This window comes from Amblyraja radiata, chromosome 8, assembly GCF_010909765.2.
Source record: "Amblyraja radiata isolate CabotCenter1 chromosome 8, sAmbRad1.1.pri, whole genome shotgun sequence".
Taxonomy (NCBI): Eukaryota; Metazoa; Chordata; class Chondrichthyes; order Rajiformes; family Rajidae; genus Amblyraja; species Amblyraja radiata.
Window position 1 is genome coordinate 8,155,587 of NC_045963.1, and position 14,328 is coordinate 8,169,914.

Genomic DNA, 14,328 nt, shown 5'->3' on the forward strand with positions numbered 1-14,328 from the left:
GACCAGTAGAGAACTTGGTGAATGGATATGTGGAAACTTTTATTAGTAGGTCTGTGAGGTTTTTTTTTTAATGTCAATGTTAATATTTTTAACAATAGCCACGCAGTGAAACTGGCGGGACTGCAGCACGTGTGCAGGCATTTTTAAACTGATATTTGTTACTCACAGCGGTAACTTGCATTTCAGTTCTGCAAATGTTGCAGTTGACATACCAGGAAACAATTTGGTTCCGAGTTGATACACAAACAAGCTATAGGAAGGATTGAAATGTTGCGACAACAAAAAAACTAAATGCAGGAAATCTGGAATAAAAACAGTCTTGAAACGCGACTATTCAGGCAGCATGGATGGAATGAGAAATTATCAATGTTTTGGGTCTGTGACCCTTTGCCGCTTCTCTCGCCACAAATATTGACACTGATTTTGTTTTTTTACCAACACTTTGTTGAAATATAACAATTGTACTGAGTAATCCCCAGCTTTCTAATGTATTGATTGGTATGTTCACATTTTGTGGATGCAAGTGATGGTTTGGTATCTCAGATTGTTTAATCTGCAACAATAAAGGAATTTCATTGTAAATTTCCCCCTTCCCATTCTGAGTGCAGATCATTTTACAGCCCATTTAGTTGCTATAAATTGTAATATTTTTGTATTGACTCAATTTTGTGCATTACAATTTAAATTGTGTACATTTGCCAACGTGTTTTCCAGTTTACTACTTCCCTGAAGATGTTGACTCGTACTGGGGGTACTGTTCCATATCGTTGGGCATCCTCTGGTATCTTGCCTAAGTGGTTGCTGTTCAGTACCAACCTAGACAGTGAGTGTTGGCAGGCGATTTCACTGTGGTGTATCACATCTGAGCCCAGTCCTGTCATTGTCTGACATCCAGAGTGTTTTTTGTAGTAAGAGTTGCAGCATAGTGACAGGAGTCGGTATCTTGTTCCTCCATATTTTTGTCAATATACTGAAGATTCAGCTTAGCGTAAAGTCAGGGTATCATGTCAGATGTAGCTGGAACCATCAGATGGTCTTTCATGGATTTCATAACTTGGCAATTTCCAGATTTTAAATAGTTTTTCTAGTTTGATCACAAGTGAATTCTAATTTACTCATTAAAAAGATAAGCAGATATTCTAAAATACCTAAGCAGGGAGGAGGCAAATTGTGACTTGAGCTTTGTTGCATGTTACATCTAATCTCCTGTGTTCTGAAGTACTCCGAAAGAAAATTATTTTGCTCATCTCATAACAGTGCAATTATCTGTCCTATCAGATTTGCATCTAAAATAGCGGTAAATTTAAACACGAATTTTGTATGTTAATGCAGAGTGAGTCTGCAGTGATGCAACTGACAAGGCAATGATGACAGGTACTACTTTGATTTGGAGGTTGATAATGTTGTCAACTTGACTACTTGGATTTATGCAATGACTGGCTCCCGTGTACTTAACTGAAAGTTCTAACTTTATCTTTCTTTTTAATTTATTTAGGAATTACATCGTTTTTTCTTGCAGTGATCTATGCCAGCCATAATGACTATTTTAGCGGACCACGCAGCTCGCCAGCTGCTGGACTTCACTCAGAAGCTTGATATAAACCTTTTGGACAATGTGGTAAATTGTCTGTATCATGGAGAAGGGGCACAGGTAACAATCAAATTTAAATACAGAATAATACAATATCACTTTAAATGGATTGCACTTGTTCATAGTGAGTTGCGCAAGTGTGTGTGGATTGCTGAATTATGAGAATATTTACGAGAAAGCAATGGTTTTTCTCTTAAAACGGAGACGTTTGAAACTGCACAAATAATTATTGGTTAATATCAGCATTGGAATGATATTGGAAATTTATGGTAGAGAGAGAGAGCCCATTTGACGATCATGTACTAATTAGCATATCCATACCTCTTGTTTATCCTCGTGTCTTTTTCTCTTTGCATTGTCTAGGTTCTTGTAATCCTATGTATCTCACTTACATTACCTATGAGTTTCCATTGTTTCTAAAATAAAAATCAAGCCTAATGCCTTGTTCCTAAATTACATTCTTTCTTTGGTAACACCATTGTCAATACGAAATTCATCATTGAGAACATAATTCAGTCTGTTTACAGATGGTTATGGATAATATTGATTCTTGGGTGAAAATGCAAAATGGGGGAAGGCTGTTTGAAAAAGTATTAGGCAGGAACTGGCGAAAGCAAATTTAAATTTAAATTTCACTTGAGAACCCTTTAAAAGATTATACACTCAATTTGATGAATTAGAGTACAGGTCCAAAGGGTTCCTGTGATGGTGAATTATACGGGTGGCAAAGGTCGGGTATCTTGGACGACAAAATATCGTAGGTTTAGTCAAAAACAAAGTTCCCAAAGCAACAGAATCACTTCCCATCTAGTCCCATGGCTGTCTGATTTAGTTCTTAGTTTCCCAGTGTTTACTAAATGCACAATGGTGTATTTAGTTCTCAAAATTATATCCCCATTCATCACAACTGGCTAACTCTCCTTCTAAGCTTCATTTGCTGAGAGAATGACTGTCATATGCTGAGAGAATGGAGTGGCTAGGCTTATACACTCTGGAGTTTAGAAGGATGAGAGGAGATCTTATTGAAACATATAAGATTGTTAAGGGTTTGGACACGCTAGAAGCAGGAAACATGTTCCCGATGTTGGGGGAGTCCTGAATTGGGCTACAGTTTAAGAATAAGGGGTAAGCCATTTAGAACGGAGACAAGGAAACACTTTTTCTCTCAGAGAGTTGTGAGTCTGTGGAATTCTCTGCCTCAGGCACGTTCTCTGGATGCTTTCAAGAGAGCTAGATATGGCTCTTAAAGATGCAGGAACGGGCTACTGATTGGGGATGATCTGCCATGATCACATTGAATGCTCGAAGGGCCGGATGGCCTACTCCTGCACCTATTGTCTATTAAGCCCATGAGCTGCAATCAATGACAGCCACAAAACTGCATTGCTACTGTCATTGGGTTGCTTTTACTTGAATGATGATATACCTCTGGTCTCTAGTCGTCCTCCTTATTTATGCATTAGAACTTTCAGCATCTACAACATTATATATCTGAAAGGACTTCTGCTTATTTGGCAAGCCCAATGCTGGTGTGCTAATTATGGCTTTCATTAAATCGTTGTAAGCTTTGTCTTGTCCTGGACCCCATTCCATTGGTTCAAGATCTGCACTCTCAATTCGCACTAGCTTCTGAATTGGCTCAACCATCTCAGAATAGAAAAACACAGTGCTGGAGTAACTCAGTGGGTCAGGCAGCATCTGTAGAAGACGTGTATAGGAGATGTTTCCCATCCGGACCACTCTTCTGATTAATTATAAAAGGGAGCAAAAATGATTGGGATGGGACAAGCCAGAAGAAAGTATATGGGTTGGGTGGGAAAAATTGTGCAACTCTTTCCCCCCCCACTCTGACGTGGGGTAGACTGACTCTCCTCTCTCCCCCCTCCCCAATCTTTGCACATCCCCAATCCTTTCCACTCATCACTTTAATTTAATTTGTTTTGTGACTTGGCAGATTAATTTCTCTCCTGGGATAAATAAAGTTGTATCATAGAAAATAGGTGCAGGAGAAGGCCATTCGGCCCTTCGAGCCAGCACTGCCATTCAATATGATCATGGCTGATCATCCAAAATCAGTATCTGCGTTCTCCCCGTATCCCTTGATTCTGTTAGCCCGAAGAGCTATATCTGACTCTTGAATATATCCAATGAATTGGCCTCCACTGCCTTCTGTGGCAGATAATTCCACAGATTCACAACTCCCTGGGTGAAAACGTTTTTCTTCATCTCAGTCCTAAATGGCTTGCCCTTTATTCTTAAACTGAACCCTGGTTCCCAACACTGGGAGCATTTTTCCTGCATCTAGCCTGTCCAATTCCCTAAGAATTTTATGTGTAAGCATTCCCCTCGTCCTTCTCAATTCCAGTGAATATAAGCTCAGTCGATTCATTCTTTCATCATATGTCAATCCTGCCATCCCGGGAATTAGCCTGATGAACCTATACTGCACTCCTTCAATGGCAAGAACGTCCTTCCTCAAATAAGGAGACCAAAACTGCACACAATACTCCAGGTGTGGTCTCACCAGGGCCCTGTGCAACTGCAGTAGGGCCTCCTTGCTCCTTTACTCAAATCCTGTTGATATGAAGGTCAACATGCCATTTGTTTTCTTCATTTATCCACATACCCAACCTATCCAAGTCACCCTGCAGCCTTCTAGCATACTCGCAGCTCACACTGCCACCCAGCTTTGTGTCATCTGCAAACTTGGAGATGTTATATTTAATTCCTATGTCTAAATCGTTAATATATATTGTAAATAACTGGGATCCCAGCACTGATCCTTGCGGCACCCCTTTAGTCACTGCCTGCCATTCTCAAAAGGACCCGTTAATTCTTTCTCTTTGCTTCCTGTTTGCCAACCAGTTCTCTATCCTTGTAAATACCCTGCCCCCAATACCATGTGCTCTAATTTTGCACACTAATCTTTTGTGTGGAACATTGTCAAATCATATCATAAATGTGTATACATCCAGGTGGAGCACAAGGAAGGGGAGGTGGGGGATGGAATGTTAACTAAAATTGGAGCATTCGGTGTCCATGCTGTTGAATTTTAAGCTATCCAAGTAGAATATGAGGTGCTGTTCCACCAATGCCTGTATTTCCCCAGAAGAATAAAATAGTTTGTCAGTTCTCACAATAACTCTTACCAACTTATACATCAAATGCATCCTATTGACTGTCCAAGAATTTGTCTGTCCAAGACAGCAAGCCATTACACAAAGTCCTTCCACACTTCACGCTTCAGGAAAGCAGCCAACATATTCATGGACCATTTTATAGCCCTATCGGGCAGACGGTACAAATGCTTGAAAGCACCTACCAGATTCAGGAACAGCTGCTTTTGCATTATCAGGCTACAGCGTGGTCTTTTTATAAGCTAAGGGTGTGCTCCCAATCTTCCAACCTACCTCATTGCTGCCGTTGCACTTAAAAAAAACTGCACTACAACTTTAATGCTATAAAGCTGTAACATATTCTTCACTCTAGTGTTTCTCTCTCAGTACTACGTGTTGTATTTGTGTGTGGCCTGATTGTACTTGAGTACCATGTGATTTGACTGGATAACAAGCAAAGTTTTGGCGTATCGATACACATTACAATAATATACCAATACCAGCACCAAAGGTGCAGATGTTTTGTGGAGGGTTGAAGAGGTTCACCTGGATATTGTCTAGATTTCACTGAGGGTGATGGGTGTATGTAGCGAGCTGCCAGAGGTAGTTGAGGCAGGTTCTATAAACAGCATTTTAAAACTCGCATGAATAGGAAAGGTTTGGAGGTGTAAGAGCCAAACACAGGCAGATGGAATTAGCTTTAGATGGGGGTATCTTGGTTGGCATGGCTGAGTTGGGCCAAAAAGCCTGTTTCCGTGCTCTTTGACAATAATTGGATAGCATTAGCTATGAGAGGATGCACTAATTATATTGTTTTCGCTGGAGAGTAGGGTGCTGAGGGTGAGCTGTAGAATGTTTTGTGACAGAACATAATAATCGGTAATTTCTTAGGATGTAAATGTCAAATACTAGAGGGCAGAGGTGAAAGGGAGAATATTTAAAGAAGATGTGTGAGGCAATTTTTTGCTGGGGTTCTTGGATGTCTTGCACACAAGGCTAGGGTAGCTGTGATGGCAAAGTTTAAATGTTCAGATGTGAACAGGCAAGAACTCGGGACCCACCATGTGAGATTGGGTAAATTTGCATCATGGCTCAAGCAAACATAGTAGGCTGAAGGGACTGTTCCTGTGATTTAATCAGTCCATTGGTGCCTCTTTCCTGTCTGAAATTGTCTTCCCTGCAATGAATTGGACTGCTGTTTTGGTATCACCTCTAAATTTATTTAATCTATTCACTATATTACAGTGGTAGTTTTTAACTTCAGTAGGAGATTGTTTACCAGTTTAACAATAATAATAATAAATTTTATTTATGGGCGCCTTTCAAGAGTCTCAAGGACACCTTACAAAAATTTGAGCAGGTAGAGGAAAAACATGTAAGGGGAATGAAATAAATAGTAGAGACATGACTAGTACACAAAGTAAAGACAATTCAATACAAAACACAGTAAGAGGCAATTAATGCACAGATGAAAAGGGGCGGGGACGTGGGGCTAAGGATAGGCAGAGGTGAACAGATGGGTCTTGAGGCGGGACTGGAAGATGGTGAGGGACACGGAATTGCGGATCAGTTGGGGGAGGGAGTTCCAGAGCCTGGGAGCTGCCCTGGAGAAGGCTCTGTCCCCAAAACTGCGGAGGTTGGACTTGTGGATGGAGAGGAGACCGGCTGATGTGGACCTGAGGGACCGTGAGGGTTGGTAGGGGGAGAGGGGGGTCAATGAGATATGGGGGGGCCAGATGGTGGAGGGCTTTGTAGGTGAGGATCAGGATTTTGTAGGTGATCCGGTGGGAGATGGGAAGCCAGTGAAGTTGTTTGAGGACTGTAGTGATGTGATGTCAGGATTTGGTATGGGTGATGAGTCGGGCGGCTGCGTTCTGGACCAATTGGAGTCGGTTGATGTAGGTGGAGCTGATGCCAAGGAGAAGTGAGTTGCAGTAGTCCAGTCAGGAGGAGATGAAGGCATGGATGAGTCTTTCAGCAGCGGGCGGTGTGAGAGAGGGTCTGAGTTTGGCGATGTTGCGGAGATGAAAGAAGGAGGTTTTAATGACATGGCGGATGTGAGGCTCAAGGGAGAGGGTGGAATCAAAGATCACGCCAAGGTTGCGGGCCTGGGGAGATGGGGAGACAGTGGTGCCGTCGATGGTGAGAGTGGGGTTATTGATTTTGCTGAGTGTGGCTTTGGAGCCTATGAGGAGGAATTCTGTCTTATCGCTGTTGAGTTTGAGGAAATTATGTTGCATCCAGGTTTTTATAGCTGACAAACAGGAGTTGATATGGGAGAGGGGGGGGGGGGGGGGGGGTTGTGGGGGGATTTGGTGCCAGGGTAGATCTGGGTGTCATCAGCGTAACAGTGGAAGTCCAGATTGAAGTGGCGGAGTATCTGACCAAGGGGGAGGATGTAGATGATGAAGAGGAGGGGGCCGAGTACGGAGCCTTGGGGAACGCCTTGAGTGACTGTGGCTGTAGCAGAGGTGTGGTTGTGGAGAGAGATGAAGTGGGATCTGTTGGAAAGGTAGGAATGGAGCCAGCTGAGTGCAGAGCCTTCAATGCCGAGGACTTTGAGTCTGGTGAGCAGGATGTTATGGTTCACTGTATCGAAGGCTGCGCTCAGGTCGAGGAGGATGAGGATGTTGAGGGAACCAGTGTCAACAGAGGTGAGGAGGTCGTTGAGGAATTTGAGGAGAGCAGTTTCTGTGCTATGGAGGGGGCGAAAGCCAGATTGGAGGGGTTCAAGTAGGTTATACGCAAGGAGGTGGGAATGAAGTTGTGACGCAACGATACGCTCCAGGGATTTTGAAAGAAAGGGGAGGTTTGAGATTGGGCGGTAGTTAATGAGAGAGGAGGGATCAAGACCAGGTTACTTTAAGATTGGTGTAACGGCAGCAGTTTTGAAAGCGGAGGGGACAATTCCTTGGGACAATGAGGAGTTGAAGAGATTAGTGAGGTAGGGGCAGAGAACGGGGAGGCAGGACTTCAACAGGGGAGTGGGGAGAGGGTCGAGGGAGCAGGTAGTGGGTTTGGAAGAGCTGATGAGTTTGGAGATTTCAGTAGGGGTGACCAGGTCAAACTGGGAGAGGAAGCGGTGTGGATGAGGGGTAAGGAGGTCAGTGGAGATGTTGAAAGGAGGGGCCTTGGTAGGTGGTGGAGTAGATGCTGGGGAGTCGGGTACAGGGGATTGAGATTGATAGATGGTGCTGATTTTATCAGCGAAAAAGTGGAGGAATGAGTTGCAGAGACCCGGAGTAGAGGTAGGGAGAGTGTTGGCTCGAGGCTTGAGGAGGTTGCCCACTGTGGAGAAGAGGGTTCTGTGGTTTAGGCAGGGATCGGTGAATATGGAGGAGAGGTAGGCAGATTTTGCAGCAATGAGAGCATCTTTGTAGTCAGTGAGGTGGAGCTTGTAAGCTTCAAGGTGGACTGTGAGAGATGATTTCTTTGTAAGTCGTTCGAGTTGGCGACCAGTCTGTTTCAGTTTACGAAGTGCAGGTGTGTATCAGGGTGAAGATGTGTTGAAAGTTACGGTTCTTGTTTTGAGGGGGGCCAGAGTGTTGAGGGAGGTAGACAAGGTGGAGTTGAGATGGTTTGTGAGATCATCAGGTGAGATGGGGGTTGAGTCCAGGGGGAGAGTGGTGGAGAGCAGGTCAGAGAGATGGTGGGGATCAATGGATTTTAGATTACGGAAGGTGATTTCTCGGAGGAAGCGGGGGCGAGGTGTCGGAGAAGGGATGGTGAACCGTATAAGCTTATGATCAGCGAGGGGGAAGAGGCAAGGATGGAGGTCGAGTACCGGTTGATTTGTGGAGCAGACCAGGTCAAGGATGTGACCTTTGTCATGGGTGGGAAAGGTGACGTGCTGAGTGAGAGAGAAGTTGTCCAGTAAAAAGGCGAATTCAGATGCAAGCTTGCAGGTGGGGGAGTCCATGTGAATATTTAAGTCACCAAGTAGCAGCAGACGTGGGGAGAGGGATGAGGCAAGTGTGAGGAGTTCAGTGAAGTCACCCACGTCTATCTTTCTTGGCTAACAATCTAACCTTCGGCCACCAAGACGCAGATACATTTTCAGGCCTTATTTTAGGGTAAAAAAATTGCGTCTTCATTGCCGGGAAATACGGTAGTTAACAGTATTGATGTAGAGAGTGCTCTTGGGGTCCAGGTCAATGGCTCCCTAAAAGTGGCAACACAAGTAGACAGAGTGGAAAGAAGACGTTTGATATATTTACCTTCGTCAGCCGGGGCTCTAAGCACATGGAAGTAATGTTGCAATGTTATAGTACTTTCGTCAGTCTGCATTTGTAGTATTGTGTGCAGTTCTGGTTGCCTCTTTTTTGGAACGATATGGTGGCGCTTTGCAGAGGGTGCAGAAGTGGTTTACCAGAATGCTGCCTCGATTTGAGGATATTGGTTATATGGAGAAGTTGGTCAAACTTGGATTATTTTCTCTGAGGTGTCGTTGGCTTATATACGTATATAAAATTGAGACATAGATAGACATAGACAGAACCTTTTCCCGAACTTAATGTCAAACACTTGAGTGTGTGACTAAAATTAGTGGGGGGGGGGGTAATGTGTAAAGGAGTTGGGTATGTGGTGCAAATTATTTTTACACAGTGGTTGCTTAGAATCTGCTCTGATAAGTGGTGTTGGAAGCAGCTGAGGATATGGATATGCAGGATATAAAGGGATAAAGATCACGTGCAGGCAGAGGAGATTATGTTTTATGAATATATTTATATATAAAAATATAACTATCTCCAGCTTTACTTGGAAAATAATTTTGTAATATTCCTGGCAATAAATGTAAAATTTACATTTTGATGTATTTTTGCTTCAAGAAAGCTGCACACAAGCCAAACAGTCCCATTTGTTTTTTGAAAGGCGATATCGGTAATATGATGGTTATAGTATCAGCCTCAACTATCTCTTCTTGCTGCTTGTTCCAAATACCCTCCACCCTCTGAAAAATTGCCCATCGGGTTCCTATTAAAAAAAAAATCCCTCTGTGTCCTCTTGTTCTTGATTCCCCTCTTCTGGGTAAAAGGGTCTATTCACCTCATGATCTTTTGTACACCCCTCATCCTCCTGCGTGCCAAGAAATAACATACGAGCCTGCCGAGCTTCACCATATAGCTCAGGTCCTCGAGTTCAGGCAACATCCTCGTACATCTTCTCTGCACCCTTTCCAGCTTAACAACACCTTCCTATAGCAGGGTGACCAAAATTAACACAATACTCCAACTAGTAGTATCCTGAATGATGAAGGCCAATGTGCCCAAAATCTCCTCTCTGTGAAGCCACTTTTAAGGAACTAGTACCAGCACTCCCAGATCTTTCTGCTCTACAATGCTCCCCAGAGTCCTGCCATTCATCGTGTATGTCCTGGCCTGCTTTGATATGCCAAAATGCAGCACTTCATAAGTGCATTCAACTCCTCAGTCCATTTGTCCAACTACTGACCAACATTTGTCAAGATCCTGCTGTAATATTTGATAATCTTTGCTACTATACCATCCACTTTAATGTCATCTGTAAATTTACTAATCATGCTTTCTACATTCTCTTGATCCTCTCACTTGATATTGCCACCCTGGGGAAAAAGATTCTGACCTATCTATGCATTTCATAATTTTGTGTACTTCTATCGGGTCTCCCTTCAAAAACAACGGTGGTCCCAGCACAAATCGCTGCAGAACTCCACTGCTCACATACCTCTAGCCAGAATAACACTTTTCCACCACAGCCCGCTGTCTTTTATGAATTTAGACAACCAGGTCACTGTGGATCCCATGCAACTTAATCTTCTAGATCAGCCCAACATATGGGACTTTACCAAATCTGAATAAAATTCATGTAGACAACATCTCCTGTCCTACCCTCATTGATCGTTAGCTCTTCAAAAAAAAACTCAGTCAAATGCATAAGACATGGCCTGCCAAAGATACAAACATGCAGATTGTCCTAGTTGTTCCCTTGCAGGTCCAGAGACCTGGGTTCGGTCCTGACCGGGTGCCATCTGTATGGAGTTTGCATGTTCTCGGTGACCATGCAAGTTTTCTCCAGATGCTCTAGTTTCCTCCCACATTACAAAGGTCTGCAGGTTTGTAGGTTAATTGGCTTCTGAAAATTGCCCCTAGTGTGCGGATGCGAAACTGGGATAACATAGAACTAATGTGTGGGATGTCATTGCGAATGTGGGCTAAAGGGCCTGTTTCCACGTTGTATTACTAAACTAAGCTAAACTTAGTGATTTAATAATAGGTAACTTTGGAGCACTTAGAAATAGCACTGCAATGTTTTGAAAATATCTAAGTTTGGAATGTTATGCATGTCATTACTGTAAGCAAGGAGTAATGTCCCTAGATCTTTTGATTGGAGTTTACATATTTTGCACATAAAGATCTGGTGACGGTACAGAATCAATTCTTGAATTACATATGTTACCAATAATCAAACTGCTCAATACTTTTCCATTATTTGGAAATTTTCTTAAAGATGTTGTCATCTAGCCTAAGTAGAAGCAGGGTGTTAGCTGCCCAAGGGAAATATGAGGTTCACCCTATCGGTATGAACATTAACTTCAAGTCGCCCTTGCTTTTCCCCTTCCCAGTTCTCCGACCACTCTTACTGTCTCCGACTGCATTTTTCTCTCTTTACTTTGTTGTTAACTTCTCCCAACTAACTATTCTATATTTTCCTTGAACTCCCTTCCCTTTGCCCTGTTTTCACACCTTACCCTTCCTTATCTGTACACTTCCTTATCTGAAGAAGGGTCTCGACCCGAAACGTCACCCATTCCTACTCTCCAGAGATGCTTCCTGTCCCGCTGAGTTAGTCCAGCATTTTGTGTCTGTCTATGATTTAAACCAGCATCTGCAGTTCCTTCCTAAACAGAAAAAGTTGTCTTACATTTGATGTAACCTCCCCAAGGTGATCAGAACATTGCCTCAAAAACACTTTAACCATGGGTAGTCATTGAAATTGACAACCAGTTACTTATTTTGACACTGGTGCAACGATACTGTCAAAATTATAATATAGCCAATATCTTTAGCTTGCAGTAATAAAAATAAACATTGCTATTGAAAAGATATGTCAATTTTGTTTTAATTTATTTTGCTTAGATTATCTTTAGATTGCTATACAGTAACTACCAATGATTTAATACTCTGCTGTTTATGTATGTTTTTTTTGGAGTGGTGCTTGATTCCAAATAATCGTGAAATTACTTTTCCTGATAGCAAAGAATGGCTCAAGAGGTTTTAACTCATTTAAAGGAGCATCCTGATGCATGGACAAGAGTTGACACTATTCTGGAGTTTTCACAAAATATGAATACTAAAGTAAGTGAAATGTTCATGAGAAGAAGTCTTCGAAATCTGAATCTTGAATTAAACCTTTGACAAGACAAACTTATACTGTTTCACGACTGGGTTTGGAGGTGTTTTGGGATGTTTACATGGCAATTAGGCAACTCTTGGTGTGATTTGAAACACGAGGGAGGTGTGGAAACATTTGTACTTTAGAGCCATCTTTATCATTTTAATTTCTAAGCAGAGCAAATTGATCATACTGATATGAAATCATGAGCAGTTTGCTTACATATTATTAAGGTTTAGGGGTAGTGGGTATTACATTTTAAATATCTTCCGTTTTGATCAAACATCCTGCTAATTGGCCCAGTGCAGTTAAACGTGGAATTATTTTTGACCTTTGGTTCCTGAACGCTTCCTTTTTGAAGCACCGGTACCAATTTTCAGTAAGTTGCAAGGTAAACCTTGAGTGAATTAGTCTATTTAGGCACTCTTTGCAAGCATGTTTATAATGCCTACTTGTAAATATCCAGCACAAGTATTTCTAACTCTTTAAATTTACTGGTGTTATTTTACTAATTTTACTCTGGAATCTGTAGTAATTGCTGTGATTAGATTTTGAGAACTTGTTATTGAGATGGAATATCATCTGCACAGTACTTCCTCAAATTTCTGACCTAATCTTAGTGAAGGTGTTTGTCTTGTTTTCTTGCCTGTTGCATTGTTTTGTTACTGACAGTTATTACTAATTTTTAAGCTGATTTGTCAACAGTATTTGTAAAACTCAAAATTGTATCTTGTGACAAATGAGATGATTAGAGGAACAGAGAAAACTGAAGGTAAAGAATCTCTTGCATACCTAAATTTAAAATCATTGGTGCTAAATTTTATGCGCTGACATTTGGCTTTACAACAGTTTTATGCAATCACTATTTTAGTATTTTTTTATTCAAACTGTTAATGTTATTTGACATTAATCATAATGTTCCATTATGTTGATTGTAATAGGAAGAAAAGGGGTGTCTTCCTGTGCAACTGACACAGCTAGGCTTTGGCGGCAGGCCTCCACAAGGTCTACCCTTTTGATTCCCTTTAACTGAATTCTGTTCATCTATGACTTTGTTATAAGGGGATGGGTTAAGAGTATAATAAACAGGCTGAGGGAAAAAAGAAAATGTAATGTGAATTATTTCTCCTGTAGGGATCAGTATTGTTTTCTATTGCTCTTATTATTTTGCACACAAATAGATTGTTTCTGAGTTATGCAACTTTGACACTCATGGATTTCCTTTTCCGAAACATCCAAAGCTTAATAGCTGCTGTCCATGCTACTATAGATTTGGTTGGTTGCTCTTTAGCAGCTTTATGACAAATTTGAAGATTTTCCTCACATGTCACATCATCACAATCTCGAATGTACAAATTTTATATCTATATTTATTTGCCAATATTCACTGCAAAATTGCTGTGCTAGCTTTTTCTTAAAATAATAATTATTAAATTTCCCCCATATCATTGGTGGTTCTGGATATCTGGCTATCCTGCTGTAGAAACTGCATGAAACCTATATTCCTCTTGACCATTTGGCTTGTGTATTAATGGTGTGGAGGAATAAAAGTGTAAAAATTACTGTGTTCCCATAGTTATGCATGTTGATGAACTGCTATATTGTCAATCTTTTAATCTTTTTATTCCTAATTTCTTTCTTGGCTTTGTAGATGTATGCAGTAATTTACTTACAGAATATTATTAATTTGGAATCTAAGAAAGGCGTGTTCTTGTGATGCTCAAGTCTAAAACATTATTGTTTTACTTGCAGTGTGCTATTTCTTGTTTTTTTGTTTTTTTACTAAACACCTGATCCCTATAGTTGAAATAGGGTGTAACTTTTAATTATTACAAACATTAATGGATCCTAAATTGATGAGGGTGACTGGGAAATTGGAAACTACACTGCAAATGAGTCTGTGGGCTGTCTTGCTGTTCCTGAAGAGCAACACCAGGTAGATACAAGAAAACATGTTCACTAACTGTTGAAAAAGCCATACTGTAGGTCTCACACTGTTGAGCTAGACTTGATGCATTATTAACTGGTGCAAGCCCTGATCAACAGCAGGACTGCTTGACAGTTCAATTATGTAACAATTTGTAGTTTTGTGCAAGTGAAAACAGCAATTGCATGAAATCTTAATTCTCACTTGTAAAGTACTGTGGTAGATTAGATTTTGTGCCTTGGTTTTTAATAACTTAAAAGAGCAGATTTTGCTTGCACGAGAAGTAGGAGGCAAGCATTTTATGAGAATGTCTTATAGTCTTG

At 41.4% G+C, this 14,328-nt stretch overlaps 1 protein-coding gene across 10 annotated transcripts in view; it reads left to right on the top strand.

The window, feature by feature from the left end:
* xpo1 (exportin 1) overlaps positions 1-14,328 on the top strand; it is a 71,212-nt gene that overhangs the window by 1,310 nt on the left and 55,574 nt on the right. For 2 of the 10 annotated variants that reach the window (XM_033025133.1, XM_033025137.1), the window contains exons 2-3: positions 1,496-1,651; positions 11,940-12,041. In XM_033025133.1, the coding sequence (XP_032881024.1) occupies positions 1,526-1,651; positions 11,940-12,041 (228 nt within the window). In that variant the 5' untranslated portion in view covers positions 1,496-1,525. The other 8 variants (XM_033025135.1, XM_033025139.1, XM_033025140.1 and 5 more) reach the window with 7 other exon arrangements.